Source organism: Nyctibius grandis, chromosome 7 (assembly GCF_013368605.1).
Source record: "Nyctibius grandis isolate bNycGra1 chromosome 7, bNycGra1.pri, whole genome shotgun sequence".
Taxonomy (NCBI): Eukaryota; Metazoa; Chordata; class Aves; order Nyctibiiformes; family Nyctibiidae; genus Nyctibius; species Nyctibius grandis.
Genome location: NC_090664.1, coordinates 44,590,309 through 44,614,450, shown reverse-complemented (window position 1 = coordinate 44,614,450; position 24,142 = coordinate 44,590,309). Strand labels below are relative to the sequence as shown.

Sequence of the window (24,142 nt, the reverse complement as noted above, 5' to 3'; positions counted from 1 at the left end):
AATATCTAAGGATGTCTGCGGCTCACGTACCAGCATATTTCTGTAGGACTCTAGCATGTGTCCTTCTGCCTGAGAAATACAGGGGCACACTCCAAAACAACCCCAAGAAACTTACCTTCCTGTACCAGAAGCAATCCAAATGTCATACAGAAGTTTATAAACAAGCGATGTAAAAAAAACTTTTTTTAAGACTAGTATTATCTTTCCTTTAAAACTAAGGTCATATCCAAAGACTATTTCTTGTCTGTTTTTTACATGCTTACAGGTATTCCTCAGTTCCGTAAGGCTCTTCATCCAAAATAGCACAGTGCAGAAGTTTCTATACACATTCTTTGAGCAGCCACTGCTGTTGGAGACAATGGCTTGACCAACTGTGGGATTTCTCAAATTCTCTGCTACATGCACGAGAGCAAAGTTGCTGATCTTGTCTTACCTATGTCCCAACCAACTACCTTAACAAGCATACCACATGCTGTTCACCTTGCAATCCCATAAGGCACTTCTCAGGATATGTCCTTCACAACTTAACAGTAAGCACAGAAGAAAACAGTTTTCAGCCAGGAGCAGCGAGAATGAAAAACTGCTGTGAGCCATGAACTAAAGACCAAAACCCAGAAGGATACCTAGTTTCTGACTGCAAACAGGAAGGTTACTTTTACTTTTTTTTTTTTTTTTTTTTTGAGAACAAACAATAAAAGTCAAGAAGACCCATTGTACAGTGTACAGAGGCGTGAAGAAATTAGCAAAATAAGTCTTTGGCTGTTATCAGCTCTATATGATTTCATGTTCCTGGCAGAAACCTACATCCCAATGGCTTCTACATTCACACAGAACCCCTGATTTTCTTCACAGGAAGGTTTTGGTTGTGGGGTTTTTATATAGATACATACATGAATATATATACACACACACACACACTAAAAACCAACCCCACAACTAAAACCAAATCTATTTCATAAATCTTAAATCATTATTTTACTTTCAAGGAAGCAATTTTGCTACAAGAACTAGATTAACTTTTTACTTGGTCTGAACTGGCAGAAAACCTCTCTATTTCTTTTCTTCCAGTCCTCAGAAAACTGATCCAGTCTGAAGGAACTCCCAAAACTTGGACTTGACTTCAAGAGCTGCCTCGATACATCACCTTGGAAAATAAAGAGATAAATTTTCTTAAATGTAGTTCCACTGAGTTCAGTTAAGCTTATTTACAACAGATTAGTATTTAACCCTAAGTGAGTTTTAGAGCTGAGAAAAGGGTATTTAAACAAGTAATTTAGGGATGCTGAAATTCCTACTACAGTCCGTAGTACCACTAAAACACTATTTCCCTACCCTTTCACCATATGTCTTCTAATGTGTTTCAAGGGGTTTTAATTCTCTCACAAATATTACTTGTTGACATGGAGATTGCTTTGCTTGAAAGATGCCTACTGTTACTTTTAATGCTAGCTTGAGGCATCAAGATACTGTCTTTAAAAAATAAACACCTTTTATATCGGGGAAATAAAAAAATTGCCATTAAGGGAAGAGGACATATATTAACTTAAAAATATATTCTGCTCCCAAGAGTCAGGCACAGTATTTGCAAGATTATTTAATATCCAAATCGCCTTCAGCTTGCTTTGTAAATCTCATCAATCCTTTTTGTTTAATTCCAACTTTCTGGTAAACAGAGAGCTGAGGACATTTCTTCACTGCTGTCTGAGCCTGAAAACACAATAAGTCACCTATTATTAATATATTATATTAATAAGCACAGGCATGAATACATAAAGTGTTGTTCATCACAACAGCCTTCAGCTGCAAGTAATTTCTGGTTCTCCATTGTTTACTAGGTCAATATACCATCATGGAGATGATAATGATCCCTTTTAATCACAGGAATGAAGCTAATAGAAATAATTAATGGTAACTACCAATGTATTGGCTGTTTATTTAAGATACATAGGCATGTGCCTGGGGCTAGCTGCTATATATTATCATAGGGAAACTGTGACTTTTTCCTCCCGTCTGTTTTAAGCTCCACTAAGAAACCACACTAAACACAAGTTTATTTATGGGATCAAAAAATGCTATCATGACCCAGTCCTGGATAATAACTTCAGCCGGCTAGGATAAGAAAGCTTACTTATTGCAAAACAGTAAACCCTGCCAAAAAGGGATAAACTGAAGACAAAAGAGAAAGATCCAATGAAAATATAGCAAGTGAACAAAGAAATCAGACCCAGACAGCAAGATAAACAGAGGTAATGCCATTTAGCAATGACACAAAACTGCTTTCTTGAACCAAGTCTTAGGTTTTTCTCCAAATGATAAGTAGATATGGTCAGACTCTTGAAAGATGCTGCAGAGATCTTTCCAGAGATCAAACAGGCTCCTGGGTCAAATTATGTTTCAGATAACAGCTAGATATTACCAACTCTCTAGAAGACATCAACAATAAAACTTTATCAGCACATACTTTCCTTATTATTTTCTAACAGATATTAAAAAAAAAAATACCCGAGTTACTTGATGAAAGAGAACTGTAGCAAGCAGTAGGAAGTTACTAGGACTATTTATAAATCAGATGCAAAATCCTATCTCAGTAAGTGCTTTGCTGAACAGACAACTGAATGCTAAGCATCTTGCACGAGCAAGCTCCATGTTCTCAATTATTTCAACACGCATTATTCTTATACAGGTCCTGTTTAGCAAACTTATCACAGGACTTAACTGCAAGATAAGAACAAGCTCAGATGCTTTAATATCATTGCAAATATAAGCGCTATACAGCTAGCAACGGACTTGAGCGTGCAGTTCATGTGCACTGTTGAACCAGAGCTTCACAATACTTAATTATACACTGCTGCACCCCTGCCAAAGTGGTTATATCAGGAGTTATATTTTTTTTTCCTCCCCTTATCTGACAGGCTACCCTTAACAGCTTATTTCTGGTATACCTGCATAAAAACTATCTTGCCTTGACGAAAAACAAGATTAAAATCCCCATGTAAGAACCGACATTGGCTCAAGCAAGTCAGCACATTCTCTTGAGATCTAGGTGCCTCCACTAATTTTTGTCACATAAATAAGATAAAGTCATACAGCTACAGCAACATCTGGCAGTGTGCTGACTTAACATGTGATATTCCCCACAGGTTTGATTAGCATAGCATGATTAGACTGAAGGAGCTGCCTGTGGAGATGACGGTATGGCCAGCAAGCAGAGCAGAGGAAGCACTCATGATCATTTCAGCAACTTTCTGCAAAACACTTTTTAAGAGAAGTAGACAACAGGGCTGGAGAGCCTTTCTGACCTACAGAGCCACAAACTAAAACCTTCACATGGAGAAGAGCCACAGACCAACAAAACCAATGGAAGGAAGAGTACTAGACATGGGCCACAGGTGGGAGATGGAAACTCCCTCTTGGTCCCACCATTCCCCGGCAGGACAGGGCTGGGCTGCACATGCAGCTGGACCCCAGCAACCCATCAGCAACAGCACAGCAGCCCTTCTCGCCCTGCTAATCCCCAGGGTGCCACCCGGTTTGCAGGTCACCCTGGTCAGAACAGGCCAGTTGCCAGTCCCATCAACCACCTCTGAGCTCAGAAGTCACGCGCTCCCACTCCCTTCATACAAGGAAAAACCTTTTTCAGCAACAGATCCTGCCTTTCAATTAGGCAATGCCAGATTAATCAGATTTGATTCCCCAATTAGAAACCAAGGAGACTCCTCATTTACATGAGGAAAGAAATGCAAAAATATGTAGTTAGAGAAGATTTACATACAGCTGGACATATTGAAGCATGGGTAGAGTATCAATTATACAGATAGATAGTAATTACCAAGAAATTTCCTCCATGAATTGCAAATCTTAATAGTGCTACTAACTAAATCTTTTTTCAGCTTTTTATTTGGAAGAAAGCAGTGTATATGCATTCCACTACTCTTTAAAAAGGAAAAACCTACACAGCCTCAGAACCTATTTAAAGAATTACAACTCATGCACTGAGGTTTATTTCTAATACCAAACTGTAACCCAGGACATAAATTCATCATAAAGCACACATTTCCAAAAGCCATGATGAAAATATAGAGATTGAACATGAAAACACGTTCAATGCTACTTGAAAGTCCAAAGATACAACGGGGAAATACAGAAATCTTACCAATATGTGGATAACCATCACACAGATCTGAGAGAACAAGGATTATTGTATTTGTTTGACTGTAAAACATGCAGAAGAGGTAGGAATAGGTTGCCCGGAGAAGCTGTGGATGCCCTCTCCCTGGCAGTGTTCAAGGCCAGGCTGGATGGGGCTTTGAGCAACCTGGTCTAGTGGAAGGTGTCCCTGCCCATGGCAGGGGGGTTGGAACTAGATGATCTTTAAGGTCCCTTCCAACCCAAACCATTCTGTGATGATTCTATGATTATGAACTTTATCTCTATGAAACTAGGAATGTGCAGCAAATGTTGAAATGCAAACATGATGTAATCTAAAACAGGGTTTTGAAATCAACATTGGAAGTTATGATGCCATCCTGGAGTCATCACGCCGACCCGGCTCTAGAATGTACTGTATGTGTTGTGTACTTCTCATTGCTCAAGAAGCACAGCAAAACATAAAGGGTCAAGTAAGAGGTGATGAGATCAGAGACAAGAACTTCTGTATGTTGTGCGTAGAAAAAGCTTGGGCTGAGAAGCACAGGCAGGAGGCAGGAAGGCAGACTATGACAGAGATACAAAAAAAAAAAAAAAAAGGGAGGGAGGAGGGAGCATCAGGTGGGATCAACACATAGCTTATAATAGAGGCACAACCCAAACCGTTCTATGATGATTCTATGATTATGAATTTTATCTCTGTTGACTTCAGTTATATAGTTTCATAAACTTAATTAATAAGAGTCCTTTGAAGTCCTCCAAAACAACAAGAAAACAAAACAAACAGGTATCAGAACAGATTATAAAGATCCTGATTCATAACAGCTGTGATACGATCTCCCAGACACACAAGAGACTGCAATCCTATAATAAGCAAACCAACAAACTACCTAGAAACAAAAATTTCTATTAGGCTTATCTACATATTCTCAATCATAACTTTTTTCTTTTCTAACCTGTATTTCACACTGGTTATTTTAACAGAATTCTTTGAGGAAGAGGAAGGGACACACACACCCACCAAATCAGTAGAGACTACAGCTTACTGAATGTAAACTGTACATATGACAGTAGAACATACAGACAACTTTTTTCAAGCTAGAAAAACAGATGAGATCTAAAACTCCGAACATCAGCCTAGGAATCAAGAGCTCTAATTAATTTCAAATGCTGAAAGACCTTCTTCAAGGTCTTTACATCACTTGCATCATTTTACAAAATACCACAGCTCACAAAGTAGTTGAGGCATGTAACTACCGCCCATAAAGCTCACTGATCACAGCCTGAAAGCTTCTTTTAGACAAAGCAGGGAAGCGTGTCCTGCCTTGTTCAGGACCAGTTAACAATTCCCAAAGTCTGGATCTTCAACTAGTGCAATCTCCTTCCTTAAGAAAGTCAGAAAAGAGGATAAAGAAATCACAGTATATTTAAGTGTAAAATGGAACTACTGACAAATACTAAAAAAACCCAACCACAAGCACAGAAGCATAACTACTGCCAGTCATTTCACATACATAACCTCACATATGCTCATAATTCCTAAATTACTCTCTCCTTAGAGAGTTTGCACAGAAGCAAGAAAGTGTAGGATAGCATTTCAAAACATCTTTGCTGATCAAGCATAGCTTCTTTCTCATGCAGTATTACTTTCAGCATCCGAAATCAGTGCATCCTTTGCATGAACAAACATGGCAGGAAGTTTCTTTATCAGTTGGAAGCATTCAGTAAGATGTCATAACACAAATAACACAGCAACAAAAAGGTACCATCTCCCAGAATACCAATGTGCAGGGATAAACTGCATACCAGAAACAATTTTAAGCACAGCAATAATCCACTAATTTTGCTCTAAATCTAGAAAAGGATCCCTGTACCACTAGTCTCGCATCTTCGTTCAGTAACAGGACACCTTATCACAACATTTTGGGTAACCTGGCTTTATAAAACCCTGGAGCACTTCCCACTCCCTCTGTATCTTCTGTAACAGTTTTGCCTCCTTACAATCCAACTTTCGGATTCAGGAATAACTCATCAATTCCCACTCTTAATGAAATACCAACACAGCAAAGAAAAGCAGCTTTTAAAATGTCAACACAGTCTCATATTGGTTTCCATACTGTTGAAAGTAAATCTTCTCACTTCCCATCTGACACCTTCTGGATCTCAGCCACAGGTGTATAGGAATCATTTTGCAGACAAAGAAACAAGTAAGCAAAAAGCCTGAGATACATTTTTTTCAACTAAAGCTGGTTTGTTTTTTTTGTAAAGAAAATTATGAATGAGTAGTTGAAGGCTGACTCTTCTTGCGAAGAGAGAAAGATACCACAGAGATACCAGTACAGACACTCTTCCCCTCTAAGAACCACAGTGGAGGAGAGTGTGGGAAACGTTATGCGAGGTGGATGACAATTCGCTTTTAATCTTAGGATTAGCTCCACTCTATAAACTTGTCTTAGCATTCAAATATTACAGTTTTCTGCAAAATTTTTACACCAACAAAGATAGAAATAAAGAAAATCTTAATCAGATGGCAGTGCGCTAATAAAATTGGTTAGAAGTAAGTTCAATTATGATTAGTCTTAGCATGTGTGCATCTGAAAGCTTCTACAGCTAAATATGAAAATACTGACTTCAAAAACGGTGTGAATTTACTGGTTTGATGTGAAAAATGTGAAAGCGAGGTTTTAGGAAGGTTTTGTACAACATGATGGTGCCTCTTTCAGAAGCAGGGCACAGCACAGAAAAAACAGATGAAGCTGATAGCGGAAGAAAAAACCAAAGCTGTGAGGTATGCATCACAAGCAGTATGCAGAATGGGACTAAGTTCAGCGATGTAGGCCACAGCAGGCTCTATTTTTAATTTTTGATGCACAAGATTGCAGTTGTACCTGGATACATGACCTCTGACAAATGCTTAGGTAGGTAATGCAAACAACAGTACTGAAAAGCACATAGATCACCTCTCTGCAGGAATACTGGCGAAGGGAACATGAAAATTTTTGAAAAGAGACTTTTCTGTAAACCAAAGAAACTTTTTTTTTTTAAAGAAGGGCTATCCTTTTACGATCCAGCTGTTAGCAGGAACATCTCTGTGCAACATACTAGATCTTTAATATGCTTCTGAAGTGCTTATAGCTTGACTTTTGTGAATGTAGGTCAGTTCCTTCACAGAGTGCAACCCATCATGCCCTAGCTCTTCAAAACACCAGCATTCCCTTTCAGCAAAATTTCATTAGGTGTATGGGGCAGACATTTTAAACCTTTCCTGTATTTTGCTAGAAACTCATAATTCTTATAAAACCCAGTAGACAGTGATAGACAATTACCAACTAACCTCATTTCAGAGACTCCCATATGCTAGTTTCAAGAAGGTGGAGAAAAAAATATGTAAATTAACCAATAAATGGCTTTTAAAGAACAGTCCATTCTTACGAGCCTGTGCATTATGAAGCAAAAAATTAACATGATTGGCCCATCATGAAAAGGGCTGAAGAGGTTTATCAGTGATGCCCAGTTACACAGGATGACATTATCTGAGTTAGCAATGAAAAATGACCTAGTGACATTAGCGGGAGTTTACAAGGAGGGGGGGACGGATCAGATTTTTGAAAGAGAGGGAAGGATAAGACAGGGGAAAGGCTAATCATGAAGAACTGTCTTTCCTTCAAACAGCCTAGGAACTCTCCATCTAGCCTCTATTTCAAGAACAGCCTTCTGGCAAATTTCATTACAGGGTATCAGCTTTGCTTCATGCCATCGTAATGGTAGTAAGACATCCTCTTTGCCCCCTCGCTACAGCTCCACATTTAAAAAGCTCACCACAGAAATCATGCTTCAAACAGAGAAATCACATTTGAGCACATGAGCACACGCTGCTTTTTCACAAGTTAAACTAACAGTGGGTCTGACTGTGTGACCCGCTGATGTAAAGAATAAGCGGAGTCTAGACTATGGTCAGTCCAGCTAGCCAGGATTTAAACAGTGCATACACCAAGATGCTGACACCGCTTGCACAGACAAAAGTTTATATGCAAATAAGATACAGAATCTGATACATTAAGGTTTCTACCACTTTTACTTGTTGTTGCCATTATCACTGCTGCAAAAAAAAATGTCTTGATGGCAAACAGAGCTAGGAATCTGCGTATCTTGAATCCACTGCCATAATTTTCTTAAAGTAAATTTTTGAATGTGAAGCACTGAAAAATGTTGAAGCTCCCCCTTAGCAACAAATCATCAAAAACAGACGGTAACCTCTGTATGTTACAATTGTCCTCTTGCTTTTTCTCTGAAAAAAAAAGAAGTAAAAATCTGTTAGGTGTTCTTCATTGCCATGAGCCTGTACAAAGAAAAAAAAAGCATTCTGGTGACTGCATAATATCCAGAGAGGCAATTTTGCACATGTGTGGATTTTTATAAAAGTCTGTTACCTTCTCAGAAAATCTGGGGGGAAAAAAAGGAAGAAAGAGAAGTTCACCATTATCATTCTCCAAAATGAGTCACTTGATAAATTCCTCCTAATCAAATCTCTTTCAAAATTCCCTTCTCTTTCAGATACCACTTCATTAACAGTTGTGAAATATTACAGAAACTGAGATTTTCTGACAAGGTACCAGTGACATAGAGGTAAAATCTTGCTATAAAACCCATTCCTACTGAAGTAGAATTCCTCCAATCGTTCTTTGAAAAACTATTACTAAATTGGGTATTGTACCTGAATTACAGGAGACAATTCAAAGGCATGATCTTGAACGCAGATTTGACGAATATTTCCTTATGATAAGACTGGCAAACTTCAAACAGTTCCACTAGTAATAAAGTTTCCAGTTAAATCCCTCTTAAAGGTTTGACATCCCTCCATTTTTTTATTTTTATTTTCCCCCTCATACTGCCAGAAATCGGGCCTACACTGATCCCTCTTAAAAGCTTAAACAGCCCACAGCTGATTTAAAAGTTTTCTTGTTTTATTCAAGCAGCTTTACCCACTCCAAAAACTAAAATGTTTCATGAATTTCCATGAATATGAGCACAAAGGCAACTTCCACATGAAACACATTAACTAGGACACTGCATGTCATGATTTGTCACAGTCCCTGAAAGTACCACTCGCACGGTAAACGCTTCCTAGGGACACAAATTTGCTGCGACACGTACTGAGACGGATGGAAGGGCTCTCACTTGAACAGCAAGAAACACAAATTTGAAGTGTTAAAAAAAGTTTCCTTTCAGTGCATCAGCCTTTGTCATCACCTATTAAAAAAAAAAAAGTACGTTCAGCAACACTACCAATTTGAGAAACTCCTGGCAACACTTCATGATTTGCAGGAATACTAAGGAATCAACATCCACCATTTTCTCTTCATGACACAGATAACCAGACTATTGTTCTTTCATTGTAAAGAACATCATTGTAAAATGACAAAAATATCATTAGAGTTCTGTATTGTGAAGGTTTTTTTCCCACCCCAGTGCCTCATCCGTAAACATCTGCATGCCATACAACTTCACACAATCTAATAACAAAAACATAACAGTTAGTCTAATAGGAAATAAAATTTCAGGAACACAGTATCATCTTATTACATTTAGTAATCAGTCTATCATCTTTGACTGAAAGGCCTTCAGTGACTATGACTCCGGGGTAACAGACCTGCAATAAAGCACATTTCAAAAAGCTGTTTTACCCAAAGCATCTCCCTTTGTTTTGTATGTACAGACATTTATTGTCCATCAGTCTCCTCAGTGAAAACCTATTTCTCAGACTCTATCCATAAAAAGGGGCAAGACTAGAGTAAGGCACAAAAAGGAAATGCAAAACGTGTTGCTGTTTTACAGAACTGAAGACAGCTTTCCCATTTGAAAATGCGACACTGCATCAACAACAGTCCTGGATCAAAACCAGCAAAATTTAAAATAAATAATACACAAGGTATTTTCAGTTTTCTAATAACAGGTTACAACTCCAGGCTTGAAACATGCTGCACTTTAAAGGAGAAGAGAGACAGAACACACACATGCCTTGATCTAACAAATGAAACAACCAACCAATAAGGAATTTTTTTTTTGCAAATAACTACTAAGGTGCCGGAAGTTATCTGCATTACCTGCACATTTTAACAAGCACATGAGCACTCACTATTTCCACCTATGCCCTTCTTCCCATCCAGAAAAAAAAAAAACCCACATCAAGAATAAGGCACAAAACCCGCACATCTCTGACCAAAAACTTTACTGTAGACTCTGTTGGTATAGATGGAGAAATCCGTACCATCAGAGAGAGCTGCATGCTGCTATGCTGGACAACACTGGTGTTGGAAGAATTAATCATTCATAGATCAACAATTGGTTCTTTCATCTCCCTGGCTTTCTCAAACCAGACCATTAAGTATTTTTTTCCACCTACTGATCCTGTTACACTCCAATTTTTCAGCTGCATGTAGCAAAGACATCTGAAAAACATTCATATTTCCAGAATGTATCTAATTAAAAGAAATAATCTTACCAGAGAGGGAACCTATCTGCTTCTATGGGTTTCATAACTTTGCCAAGTGTCAAGAACCGACTTAATATAAAGCTCTGTAATAAAATCACAATTGAATAAGCTATGAAAAAATGTGGAAGGCAAATTAGAGTGCACCAAAGTCCCTTTTTCTGGCTTTCTACCAAAGGCAGTTCATGTAAACTAATCCAGGAGATAGCCGACCTTTTACCAAGTTTTAGGACTAAATACTTCAGCTAATCAAAAACTAAATTACATGTATACATTAAACCACATCTTTAAAATTGAGCTGTATTCTGATTATCCAAAGCAACAGCACATTCAGTCATTGCTAAACCAACAGGAATATGGCTTTTTTGAATGCCACTGCAGAGAAAGAGAGGGAAAGGCGGTATTCACGATTTCATAGAGCAGTGCCTCATCGTGACAGTAACGGGGGAAGAAAAAGTCACTGGAGGAGAAGGTTGTCATGGGAAACATTGCTCCCGCTTTCACTGCTGGCTAGGTTTGTCCTTTACGTTCGCAGCCCTGCAGAGGCCTGGCAGGTGACATACCCGCCGGGTGACGCTGGCAGGGCACAGCGCGGCCCGCACCGCGGAGAAACCTGCCCTGGGCCAGAGCCGACCCCCGAGATTTGGGTTCGAGTCAGCCGGGCCTCCGCGGTGCGGAGGAGCGCCGGGAACGCCATCTCACCCCAGCCGGGAGGGAGACGGGGCTCGGCAGCGCAGCCCCGGGGCCGAAACGCTGCACCTTGCCAGAGGATGCGGCGGCGGGGGGTGCTGCCCTGCCCTCGCTCGAAGGGTCCCACACACCGCCCCGCACCTCTCCCGGGGAAAAGGTGCGGCGCCGGAGGCTGAATCCCGCGCAGATGTACCGCGACACCCCCGCGAGCCCCACAGGGGCGGACACGGGGACCAACACCGGGCCGTCGCGGCACGGAGGGACACGGTGTCAGGGCAGCGGGCCGAGCCCCACCCGCGGGGGAAGCCTCGCGGGGCAGAGCCGCGGCCCCGCCGCAGGGAGGGCAGGGGAGGGGAAGGGAAGTGAAGCGGGGGCTCCCCAGGCCGGCCGCCCGCCCGCCCTCACCGTCGATGTTCTCCCGGTCGCTGATGTGCTGCAGGTTGCAGCCCGTGTCCTCCCGGCTCAGCTCGGCCTCGGGGCGGTAGGACTCCAGCCGGGAGTGGGCATTCCTGCGCAGCTTGGGGCTGGAGGAGACGCAGCAGGAGGTGGTGTTCCCCATCTTCTCAGCCTGGCCCCGGCTCGGGAGGAGGCGAGGGGCGGCCGGTCAGCAGGGGCGGCGGGAAGCCATGGGCAGCGGCGCCGACGAAGGGGAGCGGCGGGGGAAGAGGTGGCGGCTGCGGCGCCCTGCGTCTGCACTCGCCAGCGGATCCCCCCGGCGGTTCATCCGCGGAGGCAGCCCCGCAGCGCGGTCCGCCGGCGTGGGCTGCGGCAGCTAAGCCCTCCTCCGCGGGCAGGCAGCGCAGGGCCCGCCGAAGCACAGCCCCATCGCCGGCGGCGGGGCCGCCGCGCTCCTCCCCCGCCCCCGCGCAGCCGCCGGGCCCACTCCACGCACGCAGCCTCCGCGGCAGCTGCAGCCGCAGCAGCAGCCGCCACCGGCGGCCCCGCCAACCGGTTCCGGTTCAAGCGGGCGGTAACGCCGCCCGCCGGGCGAGCAACGAGAGCGGCAGCCGTAGCCGTAGCCGTGCCCGCTCCCGGGGGACGGTGGTGCCCGGCTCGGCGGAGCGGGGCCGCCCCCAGCGCTGCTGGCGGAGCCCGCCCTCCGCGGCGGCCCCGGGGGCATCCGGGGTGCTGAGGGGGCTGCGGGCCGCCACGGCCGTGGTGCCGGCTGGCGGGAACCCAGCCCTCCTGCTTTGAGCGTCCCCAGTCACCCTACACACATATACATGTATGTTTACATAATGTAAGAGCAAAGCACGTTGTTTGCCAAGGAAGAGAGGGGGTAGCAGCAGCTGCTGCCTGGCCGGGCGCTGAGCGCTTTCCTCTCCGAGCGGGAGGGGCGCAGGGCAGGGAACCGCAGCGAGTGATGCCTGTGCGGTGCTGCTGGCCCGGGGGAACCGTCTGCCTGAGGGCAGCCCCGCGGTCATCGCCACGGCACGTTAGAGTACAGTCTGATGAGGAGCGGCTGAGGGAACTGGGGTTGTTTAGCCTGGAGAAAAGGAGGCTCAGGGGAGACCTTATCCCTCTCTACAACTACCTGAAAGGAGGTTGTAGCGAGGCGGGGGTCAGTCTCTTCTCCCAGGTAACAAGTGATAGGACGAGAGGAAACAGCCTCAAGTTGCTCCAGGGGAGGTTTAGATTGGATATCAGGAAAAATTTCTTCACCAAAAGGGTTGTCAGGCACTGGAACAGGCTGCCCTGGGAAGTGGTGGAGTCACCATCCCTGCAGGTATTTAAAAGACGTGTAGATGTGTTGCTTAGGGACATGGTTTAGTGGTGGACTTGGCAGTGTTAGGTTAGTGGTTGGACTCAATGATCTTAAAGGTCCTTTCCAACCAAAACGATTCTATGATCCTATGATTCATGCCCATGGAAGCCCTGCATGCGGCCGCATGTTCGTAACTTCGCCTCCGATCTGGGCCCAGCCAGCGCAGTGGCCAGACCCGGGCCAGGCACAACACTTACCCCATGGTTGGGCGGTCTGCACGCAGCCACCTGCTGGGAATTTTCACAGCTGTCTCTTAGCTTTTAGAAGAATGTACAAATTCCTTGAGAACTCATTGTTAAGAGCTCCGTTAGACTGACAGTGTCAAAGATAACTGGCCAAAGAGGATGGAGGATGTGTAACGTGCCCCAACACACTGCTTTCCCCGTGTTCAGAGCTTTCCTAGTCAAAATCCACTTTTTTGGTATCAGTGGAATGCGAAAGATGGGGATTGTGCATGTTTTTCTTTTTTTTTTTTTTCATTTTTAAAATCTCTGTAATCTAAGCAATTCTCATGATTACTAGCGGTCTGAGTCATGGTGGTTGAATGGTTACACTGATAATTTGGTAACAGAAAAACACATTTGTGTGTTTATAAAAAAATGCTTTGACTTATAGCCCCATGTCCAGGGAAGCGTTACTTGTTACTCTACCAGGCATCTCATGATATCTGATGTTTTCGTACGATCTCCTCAAGTCAGATGATTACATGAAAGACTTCCAAGTTTTCATCCTACATTTTTTTCAGATCACACATTGCAAAGAAAAATTAATTTCTAATTTTCAACTATCTTTGACTGTTTATTTGATGCAAATATACCCTAGTGGGGTACAAAGAAACAACAAGAAAGAAAAAGAATTTTTTTTTTTAAAAAAAACGATTCTGAGGATGTTTTCTGTGACTAATTTTGTGACACACACACACTCCCCCAAGCATGGATGGGCAGTGGTTCGTGAGTTACATTGTCCCTTTGTGTTTGCGTAACTCAAGATGAATAAGAATAGGTTTAGCATCTTTTGCATATTAGTGTCTTCGGTAGTTTGCGTCCAAACAAAAGGACATTAAATATTTGCTGGTGCTCTGGTTTAGAAATGTTATCTTGTAGGATGTCAGGCTAGCTAGTGCTTTCCACCACCATGGTGGTTCTTGCTGAGGGTACCTCAGGTTCCTCCCTTCGAGCACACCCTGCTCTCCGGCTGTCAGCTGAGCCTGCTCGCAGCCCGCTCTTCTGCTCAGGCAGGGTTGATTAAATCTCAAATGGGCATAAGCAGCAATCACAAGATTTCAAACACAATTCCATGAGATCAAATCAAATATATATACAATAGAATAATAAAATATTACTGAAATGCCTAGCTTACCATATCTCCCAGGAGGTCCTCAACAGAGCTAGAGAGAGCCTGTGGAAGACTTACCTGTTTGCCTGCCTGCCATGGCAAATCCTACCTTCCTGTAGGAATCAGGGACACTTACCCATTTACGCCCTTTTTGACCTGCAGTCTCCCAGCATGACTACTCCTAGGGCACCAGTGCCCTTGTCTTTTAAGTACATGCTTGGGTAATGTTAACAGGGAAGCCATTGTTTTATCTTGCCTTGCTGTATCAATCCCACTAAATTTTTTAGGCATACAGCAAACATTTCATAACCCCTAATTATTTAGAAACTTTTTATCAGCTTTGAATCTATCGGAGCAAATCCTTAGTCAAATCTTGCAATTTATACTTATTCCACAATTTTCATAAGCTTTGAAACAAAACAGGCAATGACATAATGATGGAGATGGGTTAATTGCAAAGTCTGCTTCTCTAAGTAGATAAGCAGAGCTTAAAAAGACATGTTTCCTTCATTAAAAAGGAATGGTTTAAACTTTGGTCTATATTTAAAACTAATGTTCTACATGTAAACATTTAAAATGTTTTAAAATATAAAGTATTTAAAACTTGTGATCATCAGTTGTGACCATGTAATCACTATGTAGGTACCTATTTTCTTACTTGCAGTCTTTTGTTCTGAATTTTTCATAAACCTTTATACCTCCTTTCACCCTAAGAGCTTGCTAAGTACGCTATAATGACAAAAGTGCTACAATACATATTTAAAGATAAAGTCAAAGAAAAGGAATGCTGCTCTAAGGTAATGGTCTCCTGCTGGTATCTAAGAGCTGAGAAAAGTACGTAGGTGAAATATATGTCAGGAAAGCCTATTTGGTTTTCAATTATGATTACTTTATTTCAGCTATATCAAGTGTATGATGCAAATGTAATTGTATTATTTGATAAATATTGGTACAGTAAAGCAAGAACAGTTCACTGCACCTTACTGACATGCTTAGATGTCACATATGTCACAAGAAGTTCTTGTGTCTGACTTTGGTTAGAGACCATTCTATTCTTGTGGTTTAAGATTACGTATTTTAATGTGTTTGTCCTCCTGAGCAACTTCACGCATCAGCTGAGGAACACCATAAAGCTCTTTCAACTAAGGCCAAGACTTTCAAGATCGGTCAATGCTGAGGTACCTGTTTACAAAGGGCTTATTCCTACATAAAGATATTTTTAAATCTGTAGCATCTCCACTATACAGAAGACAATGAATTTTAATAGGTTAAATATTAATGATGTCACCCATTAAATTCTGTGCTTGAAATAGTCCTGGAACATTGTCGAAAAATGTGTTTCAAACAAGCAGATGTAGGTCTCTGTTTTGCTTAGATAAGATTTTTATCTATTTTGAGTAGATTAAAATGATAAATATTATTTAATCTAAAACTGCTTTCTGCTTGCAAACCAAACGATATGGAAAGGACAGTTAAAAAAAAAATCCTTACGATAACTCATTGGTGACAAACATCTTTTGAGTCTGCTTGTCTTTCAAATAGTCTGAGAAATTTGTGTCACGCAATACCTTCCCCACACCGCCATCTAATGTTTAATAAGAGAAGAGTCCTACTAGCCATTTGGGCATACATTCCCTCTAAAATGCCATATTGTCAAATTTATCACAGAGCTAATTGTTGTAGGGAGTTTAAGCAAAAGCTTAAATTGAACATTCCTATGTAAAAAGTGATCTGGCTGGCCAACTGGATCATACCCTAAACTCTGTTGACTGTAATAACTAAATTTCTTTTGACTATAACATTAAATTCCAAATCAACTAAAATCACAGTGATGAACACACCTGAGGAATGTTAATCATTATCCCTCTGATAATTCTATTTTTTATTACTTACATTTATTGTTACAAGACTAAATTCAGTAGCAACAAAAGACTTTCTTCCTCAAGACAAGTTCAGAATGTGTCATGCTTGATTCTGACCCAGCCCATATGGTGAAGCCTTTCACAGTGTTCCTCAAGAGAATGCATCTGTGGATCATGTCTTAGGTTCCCACCCCTATGGATTTGGATGGACTGCTCCTGTGGCTGATTTCCCCTTTGCTTAAGGTGTTGATTCTTCTAGGATTAAGGAAGTCTTCTCTTTCTTGGAGGGAAAAATCCAGTACTTGCCAAAATATGTCCTTTCAGCCTGGTCACAAGTTATGTGAAGCCCTTTCTATGCCTGCCCCAACCATTGTGCTGTCACCAGAGGTATCTGGAGGTTTCTGTGGTACTTTGCTGCAGTTACTGTTCACAGGAAAGCCATTAAAACCTAACAAGAAGTATGTAAGAGATGGGAGTTACTGCTCAGTGTTACCATTTGAGTATTTTTAAGCCAGGTATCAATGAAGTTAGTCCTTTGGTGAATGGCACTCTTGTTTCTCAGAAATCAAGTATCTTATTTGAATCAGAGAGAAACGTGTGAAGAGTAAATCAAGACTTCTTTTGAAGGTAAAGGGAGAAATTTGGGCTACCTACTAATGTATTTAACCTTAGGCATAAATTAGGATATTGATCTCGTGCTAGCCAAGGAAGAGATACTATTCTAAGCAATAATTCAGAGCACAAAGTCAAGGTCCTGCTCTGAAGGGCAGGGCAACTAGAGGATCCTAATCCGAGTCCTCCTCATTGACTATACAGGAGGAAACAGGCAATTCAAGAATGAAGGTGATACACTAGAGTGCAGGTGTTAGAATACTTCCCTAAATGTACATATCCCAGATAAGTTTATATTATATTATTTTTCATTATTATTGTTGCCATATTACCAGCTTGAAATCACTGCAGAAAGAGGCAGTTTCCCCTCAACTAGGGAAAGATTGTTCATTGTTTCAGGTGAAGCACTTCAGCAACAACTACACTGGAATATTTATATATATCTAACTGTTCATAATTTCTTTTATTTCTTCAGGGATGGAACAAGATAAGATCTGCACTTGGAAGCAGCCAGAAACACACACATTACGCGTATGAGGGAAGATCACCCATACAGCACAGATCTGCAATGAGAATTGGGAAGGGAGGAGTCATTTCAGCAAATTGTACCACGGACACTCTTGCATTGTGGAGGAAGGCACGGGCAATTGGATTTAACCAGCTGGGTGGGATTTGATTGGATTAACTTTGTCACAGTTTCACATACTCTTAATTCATCAGTGAATGGAATAACTATATTGGAAAACTACTGGGGAAAAACAACATTGCCCCTGATGCTACTGTCGTAGGCAGATAGAGCACAATCCCATACAGTCTCTCTCTGTGTTTTTCTCTCTTCATTGTTCCCTAGTTAGGTTTTTTTGTGCCAGTGTGTGTCTTCCCAACCCAATCAGGACTGGCTGCCTGTTCTTGATCTGAGATCTTGGCACGTAAAGAGCAGTAATTACTGCATAGTATGGCTTGATGACTACGAGCAAGGGTGGGAGTGCCCCCTCTTGAACAATAAAACCCCTTGTAGAGAAAAGCCTAACTAAACAAAACAAAATAACGTGTAAAACCAGGCAGTGCTGCCACAAAGCACTTTGCCAGCTAGAGACTCTATATGGAGTATGAATAAGAGCCTACTGTGTTTTAGTCCTTTCTGCTTGTGAAAGATCCTGTTCTATAAAGAGATATCTGTTAATCCGTTCTGATTTCATAGAAGTCTAGGAAAGTAGAATTTCTTTAGTTTCAATTAAGCTAGTCCTAATTTACACTAAGAATGAGATCTGAACCAGGCCCAGCAATGTGGGATAGCATCTTCAGACAGAAATGTTTTCTCTCAGATTCATCTTAAGAAAACAAAAAACCCCACTTTTACCCAACTCTCAATACCTAGCAATTTTGAGTATCAGTTGTGGTAGCTCACAGTTAGAAACATTTATGTGTAGTATGAGCTTACAAGTCCTGTATTATGAAATAATATAGGTTAATATGCAAGGGATTCAAGTATTCAGAAACATAGCTCACCAGAAAAGCACGTGCCTGTGCATACATGTGCTCAGGCTGAGCCCTCTATATGAAGAAGAGCATCAGGGAAGTTTATTACTTTAGCCTACAGCTCCGTAGAAGACCAGCCTTTTTAACTAGAATAATAGAGAGCTTTGTTTGAAGAATAAATTTGAAGAAAAGTTAAAGGTTTCAGAGCCAGGGAATCAAGCTAAATACGGTGAACTGTACAGACTCATCTTGAGAACTGTTCCTGTGAAACACATTCTCAAACTGAATCACAGAATCACAGAATGTTAGGGATTGAAAGGGACCTTGAAAGATCATCTAGTCCAATCCCCCTGCCGGAGCAGGATTGCCTAGACCATATCACACAGGAACACGTCCAGGCGGGTTTTGAATGTCTCCAGAGAAGCAAACTCCACAACCTGTCTGGGCAGCCTGTTCCAGTGTTCAGTTACCCTCACCGTAAAGAAGTTTTTCCTCATATTTATGTGGAACCTCCTGTGTTCCAGCTTGCACCCATTGCCCCTTGTCCTGTCAAGGGATGTCACTGAGAAGAGCCTGGCTCCATCCTCATGACACTTGCCCTTTACATATTTATAAATATTAATGAGGTCACCCCTTGGTCTCCTCTTCTCTAAGCTAAAGAGACCCAGCTCCCTCAGCCTCTCCTCATAAGGGAGATGTTCCACCCCCTTAATCATCTTCGTGGCTCTGCGCTGGACTCTCTCTAGCAGTTCCCTGTCCTTCTTGAACTGAGGGGCCCAGAACTGGACACACTATTCCAGATGCAGCCTCACCAGGGCAGAGTAGAGGGGGAGGAGAACCTCTCTCGACCTGCTAACCACACCCCTTCTAATACACCCCAGGATGCCATTGGCCTTCTTGGCCACAAGGGCACACTGCTGGCTCATGGTCATCCTGTTGTCCACTAGGACCCCCAGGTCCCTTTCCCCTACGCTGCTCTCCAACAGGTCTGTCCCCAACTTGTACTGGTACATGGGGTTGTTCTTGCCCAGATGCAGGACTCTACACTTGCCCTTGTTATATTTCATTAAATTTCTCCCCGCCCAACTCTCCAGCCTGTCCAGGTCTCTCTGAATGGCTGCGCAGCCTTCCGGCGCGTCAGCCACTCCTCCCAGTTTTGTGTCATCAGAACTGAGTAAAGTTCTGCTAAGTATTAACATCTATATTAAGTGAAAATACTTTCCTCAGTTAATTTTCAAATCAAGAGGTGGAATGGAAAAAGTGAGGAAATTCTCAGTATGAAAATTAAAGTTCTTGAAGTGTCCAAGTTTTCAATAGAGAAGTGTCTAGGCATGAACCTTGTTGATTTTTAGCAAGGTACTACAATTGTAATTTCGAATTGGCAGAGGCCAAAAATCACCCTTCTCATGACAAATCCCCTAAGTTTCTGTGTATATGCCTGGAAAATACAGAAAATGAAATACAGATCTTAGAGGTAAAGAACCAAAAATTAATTAATGCACTTAACAAACAAACAGCAGGTATATCATTTTGAGGGCGTACTTCTTAAAGATTTTGTTCTGCTTCCGCAGGTCCTATACATTATTAGGCAGTACCCTTTCCTTTGAAATGTAATGTATGATTGAAAGCTATGCACCTAAACGGACCAGAAGTTTTTCTTTCTTTTCTATTTGAACAGTGAATTCTGTCCACTATGAATGGGCATTGGTATCAATGTCCTTTGAGTAGAAAGGCTGGCCTACAAAAGTAATAAATACATTAACTTCTTTGTATGATTTCCAAAGTCCTTTCTCTCTCAATGAAAAAGTACCCAGGACATAAGCAAGCCTACAGAATTAAAATTCAGGCTCCCATATGAATATTTAAAATTTTTCCTTCAAATATAGCAAAGCTGGTGTGATCATTAGAATCAGTATCCATCACTTTGGTAAAAAATGAAGGAAAGGCTTTCTCCTTTAACCAGGTGAAGCTTGCTTTATTTTTACTTCATTTGCTATCAGCAAGCCTTCAGTCAGACACATCATAAGTGATCCAAAGGGGAAGCCTGAACTCTTTCTGCTTATTCATTTCCTATATTTTAAACTACATAATCACAGGGTTAGCAGTACGGCTTGCTTTGTTTTTGAGAATAACCACCCACTGATTTGCACATAGTCATGGAACCCAAATTCAGTTGTTTGTTCCACTGCAGACTGTGTGTAAGACACTTGAAAACCCCTTCATCCCTGTTCAGTGAAATGGGAATAATATAATCTCATGGTATCAAAGGGTATTTTTAAGACTAAAATCTTTAAAACAGCACATTGTTCATGTGTTATAGGAACGGGGCCCAAATAAATAAAATGGCTAGATTGCTCTGTAATCATAGATATTCTGTCCTATCGTGGTACTTCTGATGTGCACACTAACACTGCTTGATGCAGACAGTGACTGTACCTGTCATTAAATGTGAAACAAATCCTTGTCTGTTGTAACACATTTTGCCACTTGTGCAGCTTATTAACTTTGCTGTCATCATCACTCAACAAGCAGACACATCAGCTGATAGAAGAAATGCCACTGTGAGAATAGTAAGCTCATAGGTTAAAAAAAGTCATCTTTTCTCTATAAATAGAGTCGGTATAAATCACCAGGGTCTGCAAAATGGGCCTGGGAAAATTAGTCACTGACCTACAAACACTTCCCGCTGGATATCTGTGAATCCGTTTCACACAGTTAGAAGCGACAAGAACTAAAGCAGATAAAGAAGCAGGACCACATGGTAAAATAAAGAATAGAGTGCCCTAGCGAACATGAAAATAGAACCAAGAAGTACAAGTAATAAAAATACATTAATACTATTGTACAATCATTCTAAATAATCAAAAGGCAAAATGACTCACTAAGTTACTTTTTAATAAAAATCAGGGAATATTTTTTAAACTCTTAATGAGGAAATTATTATATATTCTCACTGTCCTGCAGCGTTTGTGGCAGCTCTGGAATTTTAGCAGCTGGCCAGTCAGGCAGCCTTGTGATCTGCCATTGCAGCTAGCGACGTGTGCTTAAATGGGGAACTTGGCACAGCAATTTCTGTAGAAAACTGCTGACTAACATTGGGAAAAATCTAGTCAATTTGAATTATTCTTCAAATTAAAGAGAATATAATTAATGAAGACATTTTTATCTCAAATAAGGATCTAGCTTGCTGGTTTTCCCCGTTAATGCTGCCCTTCTCTGCTGGAACTCTTCAGCTAACACTTTACCAAAGTGTCCTGTGCTGATAGACCTCTGTCACTCATAAAATACACTGGGTAGTGCTACAGGAAATAACACACATGCATTAGAACAAGTATTTTCTTTGGCCCAGTTCACTGCATCACCAGGTTTATTGTAGCATAATTTTGTTGCACTCATGAGTGTGATACTTTAAAAAAAAAATGACTGATTTGGTGATGAGTCTGTCCCTGTATTTTAAAGCTACTCAACTGGAAAGGATTTAGAGACACAAGATTTTCACATTCCAGGAACTTTGAACTGTCATATATTTTGACAATTTACTAAGCTCTAATAAATAACATGAAAGCATATTACAATATATGACTATAAATTGCAGCCCTCCTAGATATGCTTGGCTCCAAACTGAGAAAACAGACCTCCTCAAATTAATTTTTAAAAACAGAAAGGTATCTTGTATAATACAGGACAGAATATGTGTCTATAAGTACATGCATGTTTTCTTCAAATTTTATTATAAAACTTCTAAAATAGCAGCAAGATCTTTTCAATAAATAGCAAAAGCACAATAAAAGACGACATCTTTTTCTTCTGCAATCTCCGAGTTAAAATAATTTCTAATACTGGGTGAATTACATGAATTGCAAAATTTGGTACAAGATTACAAAGCAAAATGCTTTCTTTGGAGTGCTTAGGCAACTCAGGTCAGATGTTTGCAGTTGCCCCTTAAAGCCAATGAAATCCAGTCTTTGGACTTTATTTATGTATTCACGTTATACAAAGTCTCTAACCCCAGCCTTCATTGTCTTTGTCCATAATAAAGTTGCTAAAGATACATGTCACTGTTTAAGTATGGTGGCTTATTCATAATGATAATACAGTATTGTCTCTGAGTCTGTTAACCAGTTTCATAATTTTCCCAGTTGTTCAGACCGAGATATGTTAAGAATTCACAGCTGGTATGGGACTGCCTGCATAGCTAAAATATGTGTCTCGGTGGTGGCTAATATTTCTCATCGAATATGTGCTGGCAAAGTGTTTAGGTTCAGGACAATTCATGCTGCTGGCCACAGTGCAGCCAACAAAAGGAGAAAAAATTATACATTAAAGTAATGCAAAATACATTTTCTGTCATTCATCTAGAGTGTTAGAGCTCACAGATTCTTTGAGTTTGATCTATACCCTTAATCATGCACGTTCCTGTTGACAATAGTAAAAAAACCCAGAAATACAAACACCAACTTAACTGTCTCACTGCAAGCGCTCACTCTCTCAAATATCCTGCTTTTATAAATGCTTAAAGTTTATGTACAAATCTGCAGATACTATCGATGCAGTAATGCGTCAGGGAGCCTGTGCAATAATGCATCACTAAAAACTGAATCATAAGGTCCGTCAATAGGGAGATTCCCAGCAATTCCAAGACCTAGCCTGAGTAGCTATTCCCTCCTTCGTCCTCACTCCAGCAATCACTGCTCAGTTTTAGCATATCTGTATTTATTAAGAATATTCATTTTTTTCATCCAGGATAGATCACGTTGTGAACAGTGTATCTCCACTGACACTGCATCAAATCACTCAGGCCCAAAGACAGCAACGCTTACACATATTTAAGAGGGTCATTTCAGAAGGGAGATTTGCCACCCTGAACTTTGGAAGTAAATGCCTCATTTCCAGTGAAAGCAAACCAGAATCAACGGCCTAACTTTCATTTGCACCATTAAAAATCTCACCCTACAACAGAAGTTTCCAATATACAGAACTCCAAGATCCTGCTAATGGTACACAAATTATTTCCAAATGGCAAACACAGACACAAAACTGTTCCCCTTTCCTTTCCTTGGGAAAAACCACAGTACCTGACCAGAGGAAGGAAAATCATTGTATTATTTCCTTCTGCACATAAATGTCCAAGTCGAAAACTTTTCATAGAATCATAAAATGTTAGGGGTTGGCAGGGACCTCTGGAGATCATAGAGTCCAACCTCCCTGCCAGAGCAGGACCAATCTAGGGCAGGTTACACAGGAATGCATCCAGACGGGTCTTGAAAGTCTTCAGAGAAGGAGACTCCACAACCTCTCTGGGGAGCTTGTTCCAGTGCTCTGTAACCCTTACAGTAAAGTTCTTCCTCATGTTGAGGTTGAACTTCCTGTGCTCTAGCTTGCATCCATTGCCTCTTGTCCTATCACAGGGCACAAGTGAAAAGAGGTTGCCCCTTTCCTCTTGACACCCAGCCCTCATATATTTATACACATTAATCAGATCCCCTCTCAGTCTTCTCTTCTCCAGACTAAAAAGCCACAGGTCTCTCAACCTTTCCTCATAAGGCAGGTGTTCCAGTCCCTTCATCATCCTCGTAGCCCTCTGTTGGACTCTCTCCAGTAGATCTCTGTCCCTCTTGAACTGGGGAGCCCAGAACTGAATGCAATACTCCAGGGGAGGTCTCACCAGGGTAGAGGAGGAGGAGGACCTCCCTCAATCTGCTGGACACACTCTTCTTAATGCACCCCAGGATACCATTGGCCTTCTTGGCCACAAGGGCACAT

General features: G+C 41.5%; 1 protein-coding gene across 1 annotated transcript in view; it reads right to left on the bottom strand.

Annotated features, from left to right (window-relative positions):
• The window catches only part of CCNY (cyclin Y), a 135,830-nt gene extending 123,693 nt beyond the window's left edge, over positions 1-12,137 (bottom strand). The window contains exon 1 of the mRNA XM_068404670.1: positions 11,732-12,137. Coding sequence (XP_068260771.1) covers positions 11,732-11,885 — 154 coding nt within the window. The 5' untranslated portion in view covers positions 11,886-12,137. The remainder of the gene's footprint in view (positions 1-11,731) is intronic.
• Positions 12,138-24,142: the final 12,005 nt, after the last annotated feature.